A 14,779-nucleotide genomic window follows, 5' to 3' on the forward strand; every position below is an offset into this window, starting at 1 on the left:
ACCTCTCCTATGATGCCCGCTGCTCCCCTCAGCAGTGTATTTCGTCAGTCTGCCTGTTCTGCTCCCCACTCTGTCTCTGGTGAATCCTCTCACCCTCCCGTGCATCTGGCCTGTACCCCGGTTCTTGTATAAATAAATAAATAAATAAATCTTTTAAAAAAAATGATACAGCTATATTGTAACTCAGTTTCAACTTTTTAAAAAAAGATTTTTTATTTATTTATGCATACAAGAACTGGGGTATACTCCAGAGATGCAGGGGGTGAGCAGATTCACCAGAGACAGTGGGGAGCAGGACAAGAGGATATACTGAAATACACTGCTGAGGGGAGCAATAGGCAAGACAGGAGAGGTCTGCTGTGCCATGTGTGGGTCAGTTTCCTGGCCAGGGATCTAACTCATGGTGCAGTGGCTGGTAATAGCTTGATAGCTCTGAGAACTTAACCTCTGCGCCACCACAGACCCAGTTTCACAGTTTCTTACAAGGTTTAACATAGCCCTACCATACAATCACACTCTAAGGTATTTACCCAGTATCCACATAAAAATCAATAACTCTTCTTAGATCAGAGAATTGTGGTCACAGAGCAAATAGATACCCCCCAAATTGGAGAAACAATGGGTAGGTACAGAGAATCACATCTTAATGGAGAAGCCCACATGTAGAAACTTCCATGGAAACTTGCAGTGGTTTCCTTTTAATGAGTTTCAACAAAACATTACAGGGTATACTAAAAGGTAAAAAACACAGTTTGCAGAAACAGAACAAGCTTCCAAATCAGATTTGGAGATGACAGAGGTCAAAGGAACTATTCTGTATAATACCATAATGTCATTACATATTTATCCAAACTGCATGTCACTATATATTTATCCAAACCCATAGAATATACAACACCAAGAGTGAAGCCTAATGTAAACTACAGACTGTGGGTGATTATGATGTGTCAATGTAGGTTCATCAATTACAACAAATGTACCATTCTGGTGTGGGATGTTCATAGTGGGGGAGGCTGTGCCTTTGTGGGGCTGTTACAGGACAGGATGAGGGGTACCCCAAGGCCCCCAAACCTGCCCACTCTAAATGGGTTCTGCTATCCATTGCATCAAGGCAAAACATACTCTAGTGCCTAAGACCTTCAATGGAAAGGAACATTAATATGATTAGTGTGTGATAGAGGGAAGAGCAGAAAGAGATATAGTTTAACGTTTCCAATTAAACATCCCAAATTACCCATCCCCTCACTGCTAAATGCCCAGCCAAACAGGGTTGGCCCAAAGCATTACTGCTGAGGCGCAAAAGTTTGCCACAAGTCTAAGGCAACAGTGGGGATCCATAGAAAAGGGGCAGAAGAGGCCAGACAAGTCTAGAAGGAGAAGAGCAAAATCAAAATCAAGACACAGGCTGACAATGTCAGCCTCCCCTTGGGTCTCTCACCCATATCTGTTTCAAGTGTTGCTTTCCATGTCCCCCAAGTCCCTCGTACAAGTCAAGGCTAAGAAGTAAGCACAGCTTCTTCACATGTCTCTCTGTTCCCATGTATTAAATTTATATATAATAATCTATTTAGAAATTTAAAAAACAGTAACATTTAATATTTTAAAGTTATGGCCAGATAGGGCCTCCGCAGTGGCTCAGTGGGTTGAGCACAGTGCTGTGAGGGTGTCCATAGCCTCTGCAGTGTGGATTCGATTCCTGGCTGGCCAGGGAGCAACCCACATGACACACCAGACCTCTCCTATCTCACCCACTGCTCCCCTCAGCAGTGTATTTCAGTCTGTCTGCCTCTTCTGCTCCCTGCTCTGTCTCCGGTGAATCCTCTTACCCTCCCGCCCCTCTGGCCTATACCCCCAGTTCTTGTATAAAAATAAATAAATCTTTAAAAAAAAACTTATGGCCAGATAAATGAAGAAGACAATAAAGTACAGTCAAAATAGAAGATTGAGCTACTTACAGGAAAACAGAAGCAAGATATACCAAGGAAGGGGAAAAAGAGTAAGGGAGGTAAAAATTGTGAGTGATTGGAGAGAAGTTCTGAGACCAGTGTTGTGTGAAAGTTGACTATATTCTGGCACCACTGAAGGACCAGGATAGCTTTATGAGACACTGTATTTTTTTTCCTTCCTGGTGTTAAAGACTGATACTTTGGGAATGGAATTAAAAATAGTTGATCAACTAAATATACAAAGTTTACTAAGTTTTTATTATGGCAATTGTAGTAAGACATTTTCTGTCTTCAAGGTATTATGCTAAATAATAAGAAATGCCAAAAGTTGAGGCTTTTAATCTGCAGAAATGAGAGTTTAAGATAATTCAGGCTATAATACAGTATCTTATTCTTGCCATTTAGTAAACCTAATAGAATGAACTCGTTCATTTTTGTATAAGGATATACTCTCTATTCCACAGAACTTTGTGGTTTCCTAAGTGCTTATTTTATCAGCAGCTCAGGGATCATCAACACAAGACCTTCAGGAGAGGATGTTTGCAAAAATAAAAGAAGTATTTTTATGAAAAAAGAAAGGACAAAACAATAAGCAGTGAGAATAGAGCCAAAAGTCAGAAAAATGTCAAAGATTTGAACCACAGGGCCTCCCTGGTGGCTCAAGGGGTTAAGACATAACCTATGAAGCTTTCCACAGCCACTGCAGCACAAGTTTGATCCCCAGCCAGGGAGCTACCCAAATGGTGCAGCAGACCTCTTCTGGCTTGCCTGCTGCTCCCCTCAGCAGTGTATTTCAGTCAGTTTTCCTGTTCTGTTCCCTGTTCTGTCTCTGGTGGATTCTCTCACACACACCCCCACCTCTGGCCTGTACCCCAGTTCTTGTATTCATAAATAAATTTTAAAAAAAGATTTGAACCACATAGACTGTACCATCTGTCCTACAGTGCAAAATGCCCATCCTTCTCAAGAGCACACAAAACATCACAAACTTAAAGCACAGTGATAAATTGTTGAGTCAGGCATGCACCAGCACATCCCTGGGGGCATGCTAAGGGCCCATTTGCTGAGCAGGTTTGCAAGGCAAGACTCTGCTGCTCCGTAACAAACAAGCACGATTGATAGGTGACAAGAACAGGAGGAACAGGGTACAGGGAAAACAAAGGGTAATCAATTTTTATAGTGGACAGGAGGGGACATGATGGCCACATACACAGAGAGAACTTCCTGTAATTTCTGAGCTACTCCCAAACCACCTCAGACCATGGCCACACAATCCATCAATGGCTACCTGGGTGTCCCCGGCTGCCCGGTGATGTGGGCCATTGTCTTAGGGAAGCAGGCAGGAGTGCTCTTTTCAAACCCTACAGTCCAGGAGGCCACAACAAAGCAAATCTTATTAAGCTTCAAGATAATGAAATCATGAAGAACATTGACCACAATAAAATTAAGTCAGAAATCATTAACAATATATTGGGATCAGACAATAAATCATAATAAAAATTAGAAAATATTTTATACTGACCAACCTGAAAACTGAAATATCAAAAATGCGTAGTGTGCGGGTAAGAAGTATTTAGACATGCATAGCCTTGTATGTGAACACTAAAAAAATCAAAAGGGCAAAAAATAATGGGCTAAGTATTCATCTCAAGAAAGTGAAAGAGAGGTGAAATAATCTGAAGTAGGAATGTAAGAATAATTATTAATCACACACAAACGCTACATATATTAGACAGGTTTAACAAAGAGAGGTAGTTCTTTGAGAACTAATGAAACCGACAAATCTCTAGCATAATTGATAAGAAAAAGAAAAGAAATGACACAGAATCCATTAATAGGATGCTTGCCACCTCAAATGAAGTCTTTTATAACAGGATTAGTTGGTCACAAAGAGTTAGTGGCACTACGCCACCCATCAATCACAGGAGAATGCTGTGTAACAAAGTATACAAAGTAAAACAAAGCATAAGTCCAAATCCTGTGCCTCCTCCCTTTAAGGTCCATCTGGGCCCATGAGAACCAAAGTTTAGCCAACACTCTTTCTTTTTTTTTAAAGGTGCAGCTAAATGACTTCATTGATTTATTCATGCATTCATGCAGTCATGAACAATGTGCAAAACATGGGCTGAACTCTGGGAATATAATGTTGAACCAAACACGCTCAGATACAATCCTGTCAATTGCTCTATATGTGGGAGGATAGAAACACTAATCAAATTATAGAAATAAATGTAAAATAATACATTTATTATTATTAATAATAAATAATCTGGTAAGTGTTTTCCTCTTTGTCCTGTTTTGTGTGCTGAACAGCTTGGCTCTTCCAACTCTGGTCCCTGCCATTTGAAGAAAATTCTTACTGGGAAATGTTTATGCAGGCACTTAACATTTTGAGTAGGATCCAAACCAAGGTACCTATCTGGCTGTTTCAAGCTCTTAGGGTTGTTGGTCCTAAGAGGCTCAAGTCTGTAAGGGCCTTTGTCAACTTGACCTTCATTGACTGTCCACTGCCTGAGGACTAGAGGTCTTGCTTTCTACACTAGTCTTTGGAAGTAAATTGTCTAGATCTTCTCTTTGAGTTGTTATTTAGATTAGCAGTTGAAAAAAACTTGTAAATTGAAAGTTTTAGAGTGTTCTCAATCTAGTTGTCTTATTAGTAGCTATGAAAAAGGCCCCTTTTTAAATTCAGCACACAGATTTTTTTTAAAGGGTATTACTGCTTTAAATCCTAAAGTTTTCTGACCATAAGAAATCTTAATGTCCTTCTTTCTTTTTTTTTAAAGATTTATTTATTTATTTATTTATTTATTTATTTATTTATTTATTTATACAAGAGCAGGGTATAGGCCAGATGAGAGGATTCACCAGAGACAGAGCAGGGAACAGACAAAATACACTGCTGAGGGGAGCAGCGGGCGAGACAGGAGAGGTCTGCCGCGCCTTGTGGGACCCTCGCTGGCTGGCCGGGATCGAACTGGCACTGCAAGGCTTAACAGCCTGCGCTCAACTGCCTGTGCCTCCAGGGGAGGCCCCTTAATTTCTTTCTTAAGCTAGTAATCTTCTCCCTGATATAAAGATGTATTAGAGAAAATGTAATTATACTGGTAGGTCAGTCTTTTGATAATTCAGGCTACAGCCATATTGAGAAATTAAAAACACCTGTCTTTGTCTTAAAAGATCAAATTTTTATAGGATCAAAGGCATGGCTCCTGAAATAATTCAAAGTCCAATTTTTACCATACTATATCCTCTCCATTCACCTCAATATGCTAGTAATCATTTTAAAATTCTGGCCTTAGGAAACAGGAGTCTATTTCTTTGTCATGTAAATTTTCTACCCTCATACCTTCTTTGAAATCTAAGATCCATTATTTACAATGCAAATTTTAGGGAGAAGTTACTCATCAAAAGAAAAAATATAGATATAGACAAAATTAGCACAACTCCTGTGCAAGATGACACACAAATTCATGAAGTGGTCTATATTAGAATTTTTAAACCTTGGAAGTTTTCATCTTTAAGGAAAATGAAGTAGTAAGCAATTGTGATCTGTTACACAGGCATTTTTTATTAGTCAATTTATTAATGCATTATATAATTTCTAGAAGCATACACTTCCTTAAAGAATAATTCTTTAATGTCCATTAAAATATTTAGTATTTTTGTAGCAAGTTGCAAGTAATGTAGACATTTAATGACATTTCATCATGAAACTTAATAAAACTTTTTAAGGGTTTAGTTTGCCAGAAAAGATTTGTGAAACTACTCAAGTACTGTTAAAATGGAGTCATTTATGTTAAATTCCACCAGGACTTGATATCTCATATATCATAATTTTAGATTCTTCCAGCAGCGGCAGCCTTACCCAACCAGCCTATAATCTCTTTAACATCTATAAAATGATCTTGCCTGAATCAATCTTTTTTTCTCTTTTTTTAGCAACCTTATTTTGATGCCCAGGGAGGGGTGCCCAGGGACCCCAAATGTTAAGGAGTACATTCTTAAGAATTCAGGTATCTGTGCACATAGTCATATAGAGCAGACTCTTGGAGTGCTCAAATATTTTTAATTGGTGAGAAGCTCAGAAAGAAGAGTGGATTCCAAACTCTAAAATCAGCCATCTCCTCTTTGGCCCAGCCAAACGGCCTGGGCCCAGAGCAGAGTGGCTAAGGCCTAAAAGCTAGTCAGGAGTCCAACTTACCTTCCAGCAGAGAACCACAAGCAAGGCATTAGGCAGATTTCAGAAAGCTGGGACAGAAGGAGAGACCCAAAATTCATGATGTACCTTATAATCCAAAATAAGATGAAAGTTGGTGGCTTCCATCATCCTTGAAGCCTGCCTGCCTATGCAGCCCCATGTGTCTCTTTGTTCTCTCCAGTCCATTTCAGAATGCCTGACTTGCTCCTTTCTTCTTCCTAGCCACCCCCAAGCCCCCATTGCAGTAGTCTAGTTCATGGCATGCTGGGAGTTGTAGTCCAAGGCATCTGAGATGTAGGTGGCATGGAAGTAGAGTCCCTTTCCTGTGGTTCCCTGTCTTGTGGCAATCCTCTTTCCCCAGTAATAGTTCCATTCTTTTTGTGATTATACTATCTTCCAAATATAACTTGTTGAATGACCATTTGCCCCAGGATATGGTGAGAGACATTATTACCCCAGACTAGGATTTGTAAGGTCTGTTGCCTAAATAATCTTGCAACATTCTTTTTTTAATTACCAAGTTTCTTCTCTTGCATCTTTTCCTCTCAAATTTTATTGCTGCTTTAAAAAAGATAACCTTTACTGTACTGACCAGATCACATTTTTATTTTATGATCCCACTTACATTGATTTAATCTTACATTTATTAATTAGTTTTCTTGCTGAGAAAAATTATAACACAGATAACAAGTTTATTTGATTAATAAATCTAATAGAATAAAAGTGTTATCCTTAATAATGATAATTCCAGAAACATGCCTGTTTTAATTAAACCAACAAACTTGATTTTATCTGCTTAAGTGGATAAAATTTTGTGAATATTTGTGAAGAAGATATTATTTTTCATGTTCCTAATTTTCAAATAGTTTCTCTCATAACTAACCTCCCTCTTACCCTTCCCCTTGTAACAGGGTGGTCCCCAGGAAAAGGGGAGGTTCCAGGTACCCTGCCCTATCCAAGGGCAGGTAGAGCTTAACAGGTAGAAGAAACTGGAGAGGAGACTGGAGAAGGAAGCAGGATGGAGCCAGAAGGAGACCTGGAGGAGGCACATGGAGCAGAGAGACACGTGATGAAACTGTGCTTGCTTTTTGGTCGTGGACTGGGTGACACAGATGTGGGTGAGAGACCCGTGGGGAGGAGACAATGGCAGCTTTTATCTTGATTTTGATTTTGCTCTTTTCCTCCCAGACTTGTCTGACCATTTCTGACCCTTTACAATGGGTCCCCACCGGAACCCATTGTGCTTTAGACTTGTGGCAGGCTTTGGGGCCTTGCTCTGGGCCAACCCTGTTTGGCTGGACATTTACCTGCAAGGGGGTGGGTAATTTTGGGTGCTTGATTTCGAAACTATATTCTTTGTCTTTTCTGTACTGCACACTAATTGTAATAAAGTTTCTTTCCATTGAAGGTCTTAATGTCTTGTTGCAGCAGATGGCAGAACCTATTTATAGTGGGCAGTTTTGGGGGTTTTGGGGTACCCTTCTCCCTATCTTATAGCGCCTTCACCCCAATATCCTTGGTCTTTCATTATGTAAGGAGGTGAGCCATTCTGGTGAGTTACTTTGCTTACTGGCTCTCTTATTAAATCTTTGTTTTATTCTCTTATCAGTGTGTCTAATGCTAACATTTGTCAGCCTAGAAGAACAAAGAGGGCTTTTTTTAAAAAAAGGAAAAGTAATCAATAGGCCCCAAATAGTCATTTATGCCAAGCCCTACCAAAACTTATACCTAACCTAACTGCACTTTCAGCCTCTCCCCAAAGTGGAATCTGTTCAATCAGGAATTTCCTGGTTGATAACAAGGAGGTGATCTGCCTCACCCTCACCTTCTCCTAAAGGAAGGTGGTTTTGCCTGAAGTAATCTGTTTTTTTCTTCCTCTTCTTCAATGCAAGGAGACCCTGTTTAATGAACATGGAAGTTAGTGGTGTAGCTGAGGGCTGCGGGAGGTCAGAGGAAGATGTCCAGCCCTATACTGCTCTGGAGTGGGGATAACCAGTGATACCACCTCACAGCCTCTCAACAGTCCTGTGAGAACAGCAGATTATTATGACTGGTCCCATTGACAGTTGGGGAAACTGAGTCCAGAAAAGCTCACTGGCTTATCTAAGGCTACACAGGGTTCCTGGTCCTTCTGATAGGGGCTAGGGAGAAAGGAAGGCACCATACCGAGTACAGGAATCTGCACGTACACACAGCATAGCTATATGCAAACACTAGGTGATAAATAGTCTGTTTTCTTTGAAATGAAACTCTGCTCAGTGATGCCTGAAGACACGTAATACTCTGACACCATAAGTAGAACAAAGATGTTTTCCTAGCCCAGGAAATCAGGGTCAAGATGACTAAGGAGGCGACAACACACTCTGGGGATGTGACAGGAGTAATGCACTGTGATGAGCTGTGGTGGGAGGTTTGCTTATGATTAACTCTTTTTGTTTGATTCATTAGAAAAAAGCCAGCTTGAGATGTTAGAATGGGCTTCTAGGATAAAATACCTTTGTTCTCTCAGATTTCCTGCTTTCCTTTTTTAAAAAGATTTATTTATTTATGGATACAAGAGCTGGAGTGTAGGCCAGAGGTGTGGGGGTCGGGGGCAGCTATGAGAGGATTCACCAGAGACAAAGTGGTGATCAGAACAGGGGGACTGACTGAGGGGAGCAGTGGGTAAGACAGGAGAGGTCTGCTGCACCATGTGGGTAGCTCCCTGGCCAGGGATTGAACTCGTGTGGCAGTGGCTGCCAATAGCTTCATAGTACTGAGACTTAACCCTTTGCACCACTAAGGAGGCCCACCACTAAGCAGATTGCCTCCTTTCTGATGTTAAGGAGAGTATTACAATTCATGTATCTGTTCAATTGCCTTCTGGCAGTGACAGACAGCCTGACCCCAGCATTCCATGTTTACACTTTCCCCCTCACAACTGTGGCTCAATTCAATGGGATTTCAGTAGGTGGGCAGGGGAGAATGAACACCCCCACAGTAAGGGCAAGAAAGTATGGAGATGAGAAAGGGGCATGGTGCATGGAGATGCAGGGGTGTTGGCTGGGGTGGGGAATGGGTTCAGGAGCAGGATCTGCTGGCACTGGTGGGCAATCTTTCTTTCCTTGTGGCACCCCTATCTATCAAAAAAAACAAAACAAAACATCTATCTTGGACTACAGATCCCACCATTCCATGAACAGAACTTCCTGAGTGGGGAAGCTACTGTGACCTGGGGACAGAGCTGAGCAGCCAAGTAAAGCTATAGAACAAGGCAGGCATGTGGGCTCTTGCAATTTTGCTTCTTCATCTTGGATTTGCATCTTGGTACTGCTGGTAAGGAGACTTGGGGGGGGCACATGGAAGAGAGACAGGTCCGGAGGCTGACAATGGCAGACATTATCTTCATTTGTATTTTTGCATCTCTCTTGCTGTCCCAGAGTTGCCTGGCCAATTTTGCCCCTTTCCTGTTGTTTCCTGCCAGAAGGTAACTTAGACTTGTGACAAAATTTTGGGTCTCAGAGGCCCTGCTTTGGGCCAACCTTGTTTCACTGGGCATTAATTAATCTGTGTAAGCAAAAACATAATTGCATGCTATTTTCTTGTTCCTTTGTTCATATCTTCAATAAAAGCTTGGGCTGGGAGAGTGAGAGGCAGAGCTGCTCTCGATGGCTCTCCCCAGCCTCCCCCCATTGCAAATTCATTTAGACTCCGAGTCTTCATTAATGAGTCTTCATTAACTTCATTAACTCTGAGTCTTCATTAACTTCATCAGCTGTCCTGTCTGCAGTACCTTACAAAACATTTTTTTATGAATTTAGGATTTAAATATGCCTCCATTTACTCTCTGGAGTGTCAGGTTTACTTGAGAACTTGTATGTGTGCAAATGTTAACATTTTAAAAATTATATGCCCTACAAACAATATCCTGACCATGACTAGGTATCAGTTCAAAGGTATAATTATCTTATCTTTAATGTTTCCCATAAAATCTTATCTGTGCCACGAAGAAGTCAGCATTTTATTAATTAGATCTTTCAGGCTGTATGTACTTTTATGCCATGAGTTCTGGAAGCCATGACTCTTAGTCCAGAGTATCAATTCCAAATTCTGAGTCTTCCAGGTTCTTTCTGTCTTGAATCTTTAGTATCACTCTTTGTGCAAATACTTTCTGGGCCCTGAGCAAAGCAGTAAATGATGTCTCAAGAGAAAGAAAGTTCCAAAATAAGATGTGCTGGCAGCCAGAGGAAAAAAATAGGAATCTACCAAAAACAGATGATGTCCCCAGCGAAGGATTGAGTGAAATGAGCAAGAGTTGGGAAACACAATATATAGGGAATCAGAGCATGGAGCAGGTAAGCCCCAGCCCCAAACAGCTGGGTGAGTTGTGATCCACATGTTCCTGAGAAGGTGCATACCCTATATACCCAGTGCTTGGTTTAACATGATGAACTCCACCCCCAGCCTCCACCAAGAGCTCTCAGTTCTTGTACTTTTCACAGAAGAAGTAAAGAAACATTATTTAAAAATATCAATCTTAAATTCATTAGAAAAAAACAAATTGAACCATACCTTTGTTCCATTCCAGGTAGGAAGGGGTGAAACAGCACAACAGCAGCTCCTTAGAGACAGAAAACAGTGAGATTGAAATCTTCCTCTAAATGATGTTTAGGACTTCTAGAATGGCTGCATCCTGAAAATTTCAGTTTGCTTGGTAACAAATTTGATTTGTTTGAAGCCAGAAAACCTTTTCAAAAGCAATTAGCAGGGCACGGCAGCCAGACTGACTGCTGGTAGCCTGAACTCGGATATCTTATGGGAATGTCAGTTGTCTTCTCCACCAGTTTCCACCCACTAATAAGGAAGTGGAGGGTGAAGTTTTAGATAAACTAATTCTCTGCCAACATAGGATATCAAGGGCATGTCTACCCACACACATTTTGCAAAATCATGAATGGGATAAAGAGAAGAAAGCATTAAAGTGGAATTCAGATCCCTCCCTTACTTTGCGTTCTTCTTTGAATGCCAGTTATCACATGCACACGCTTTTCTTTTCTTTGTTTTATGCAATAAGAATAATTTATTTAATGCACTCGAAACTAAAAAACCAATCCAAAAGAACAATGACACCAAAAGCTGGTTCTTCGAAAAAAATAAATAAAATAGACAAATCCCTAGCCAGGCTCACAAAGGAAAAACGGGAGAAAGCACAATTAAATAGGATCACAAATGAAAGAGGAGAAATAACAACAAACACAGCAGAAATCAAAAGAATAATGAGAAAGTACTATGAACAGTTATATGCAAACAAGTTCAACAATCCAAAAAAGAAGGACACATTCCTACAACTCTGCAATCACCCAAAGCTAGATAAAGAAGAAATAGAACACCTAAACAGACCAATTACAAGCAGCGAAATTGAAATGGTAATCAAAAACCTCCCCAAAAACAAAAGCCCAGGACCTGATGGATTTACAAATGAATTCTACCAAACATTCAGAAACGAATTAGTGCCTGTCCTTCACAAACTCTTTCAAAAAATTGAGAAGGAAGGGATAGTACCAAACACATTCTATGAAGCCAACATTACACTAATACCAAAACTGAACAAGGACAATACAAAAAAAAGAAAACTAAAGGCCATTCTCTCTAATGAACATGGATGCAAAAATCCTCAATAAAATTCTAGCTATCAGAATCCAACAATGTATCCATAAGATAATTCACCATGACCAAGTAGGATTTATTCCAGGGACACAAGTATGGTTCAACATCCAAAAATCAATCAATGTTATCCAACACATCAACAAAAAGAACTATAAAAACCATATGATAGTATCAATAGATGCTGAGAAAGCTTTCAACAAAATATAACACCCATTTATGATAAGGCCCTTGAAATTCTTGGGATACGAGGAACATACCTCAACATCATAAAGGCCATATATGACAAGCCCATAGCCAGTGTCATTCTCAATGGCAAAAAGCTGAAAACATTTCCAGTAAGATCTGGAACAAGACAAGGATGTCCACTCTCACCACTGCTTTCAATATAATACTGGAAGTCCTAGCCAGAGCAATAAGACAAGAGAAAGACATACAAGGTATCCAAATAGGCAAGGAAGAAGTTAAACTATCACTATTTGCATATAATATGATACTATACATAGAGAACCCCAAAAACTCCACAGAGAAACCAATTCAACTAATCAATCAGTTTAGTAAAGTGGTAGGATACAAAATCAAAATGCAAAAATCAGTAGCCTTCCTATACACAAACAATAAATCTGAATAAGAAGAAATAAAAAAAAATCCCTTTTATTATTGAAACAGAAAAAAATCAAATACTTGGGAATAAATCTAACAAAAGAGGTAAAGGACCTATACAAAGAAAACTATAAAACACTGTTAAAAGAAATAGAAGACACAAAGAAATGGGAAAGATATCCTGCTCGTGGATTGGAAGAACTAACATTATTAAAATGGCTATCCTACCAAAAGCAATCTACAGATTCAATGCTATTCCAATAAAAATTTCAATGACATTCTTCAAAGAAATAGAACAATTATTGATGAAATTCATATGGAATCACCAAAAACCCCGGATAGCCAAAGCTCTCCTGAAAAAAAAAAGAAGGGAATGGAGGCATTACACTTCCAGACTTCAAACTATACTAAAAAGCCATAATCATCAAAACTGCATGGTCTTGGAACAAGAACAGATACACAGACCAATGGAACAGAACAGAAAACCCAGAAATAAACCCACAGATTTATGGTCAACTAATCTTTGACAATGGAACAAAGAATATGCACTGGATAAAAGAAAGTTTGTTCAATAAATGGTGCTGGGAAAACTGGGTTGCTACATGCAAAAGAATGAATCTTGACTACTGCCTGATACCATGCACAAAAACCAACTCAAGATGGATTAAAGAACTAGACATAAGACCTGAAACCATAAAATACATAGAAGGAAATATAGGTGAAACACTACATGACATGCACCTCAAAGACATCTTTACAGACACATCACCCAAAGCAGTGAAAGTGAAGGCAAAGCAACAACAACAAAGAAAATAATCCAGTCAAAAAATGGGCAGAAGAGCTAAAAAGAAACTTCTCTGAAGAGGAAATGCAAATGGCCAACAGGCATATGAAAAAATGTTCACCATCACTTGTAATCAGGGAAATGCAAATCAAAACTACCATGAGATACCATCTTACACCAGTGAGAATGGCACATATTAAAAAAACTAGCAACAACAAATGTTGGCGAGGGTGTGGAGAAAAAGGAACTCTTCTGCACTGTTGGTGGGAGTGCAAACTGGTCCAACCACTATGGAGAGCTGTGTGGAGATTTCTGGACCTACTAAACATAGAGCTTCCATATGATCCAGCAATTCCACTCCTAGGTATTTACCCAGAGGACACAGAAACATCCATTCCAAAGAGCACCTGCACCCCTATGTTTATAGCAGCACTGTTTACAATAGCTAAGCTATGGAAACAACCCAAATGCCCAAAAATAGATGACTGGATCAAGAAGATGTGGTACATATATACCATGGAATATTACTCAGCATTCAAAAAATATAAACACATGCAATTTGCAGCAACATGGATGGTGCTGGAAGGGACCATGCTCAGCGAAATAAGCCAGAAAGAAAAAGAAAAATACCGGATGGTCTCACTCATAGCAGGAATCTAGAAAACTTAAATAAGGGACCAGGAAAATGAGTAACTATAAGAAAGTGAAAATCAAAATCAACAAAAAACTATGAACCAGAGACACTCTATGGGGGTTAGGAGGCGAGAGGGGAGGGATTGGGGTCAAAATAAGGGGGTTGCAATTGTATGGGGAATATAAAAATAAAATTTATTATTAAAAAAAAGATAAATAGCTGGGACTACATCAAATTAAAAAGCTTCTGCACGGCAAGAGACAATAACCAGAACAAAGAGAAACCCCACCGACTGGGAGAATATTTTTGCACACAACACTAATGATAAAGGACTGATCACAAAAATCCACCAAGAGCTGATGAGACTCAACAAAAACAAAGAAAATAATCCTGAAGTCAAAAAATGGACAGAAGAACTAAAAAGAAACTTCTCCAAAGAGGAAATGTAAATGGCCAACAGGCATATGAAAAAATGTTCAACATCACTTGTAATCAGGGAAATGCAAATCAAAACTACAATGAGATATCATCTTACACCAGTGAGAATGGCACATATTAAAAAACCTAGCAACAACAAATGTTGGTGAGATTGTGGAGAAAAAGGAACTCTCCTGCATTGCCAGTGCTAACTGGCCCAACCACTATGGAGAGCTTTGTGGAGATTTCTTGACCTACTAAAGATAGAGCTTCCATATGATCTAGCAATTCCACTCCTAGCTATTTACCCAAATGACACAGAAACATTAATTCCAAAGGGCACCTGCATCCCTATGTTTATAGCAGCACTATTTACAATAGCCAACCTATAGAAACAACCCAAATGCCCACAAATAGGTGACTGGATCAAGAAGATTTGGTACATATACACAATGGAATATTACTTGGCAATCAAAAAAGATAAACACATGCAGTTTTCAGCAACATGGATGGAGCTGGAAGGGATCATGCTCAGCGAAATAAGTCAAAAAGAA

General features: G+C 39.6%; 1 protein-coding gene across 1 annotated transcript in view; it reads right to left on the reverse strand.

The window, feature by feature from the left end:
* LOC119253514 (cytidine monophosphate-N-acetylneuraminic acid hydroxylase-like) overlaps positions 1 to 14,779 on the reverse strand; it is a 123,427-nt gene that overhangs the window by 64,387 nt on the left and 44,261 nt on the right. The window contains exon 2 of the mRNA XM_054697867.1: positions 10,696 to 10,744. Coding sequence (XP_054553842.1) covers positions 10,696 to 10,744 — 49 coding nt within the window. The remainder of the gene's footprint in view (positions 1 to 10,695; positions 10,745 to 14,779) is intronic.

The sequence above is a fragment of the Talpa occidentalis genome, unplaced genomic scaffold (assembly GCF_014898055.3).
Source record: "Talpa occidentalis isolate TD23 unplaced genomic scaffold, MPIMG_talOcc4v2.1 talOcc4.2, whole genome shotgun sequence".
Lineage (NCBI taxonomy): Eukaryota > Metazoa > Chordata > Mammalia > Eulipotyphla > Talpidae > Talpa > Talpa occidentalis.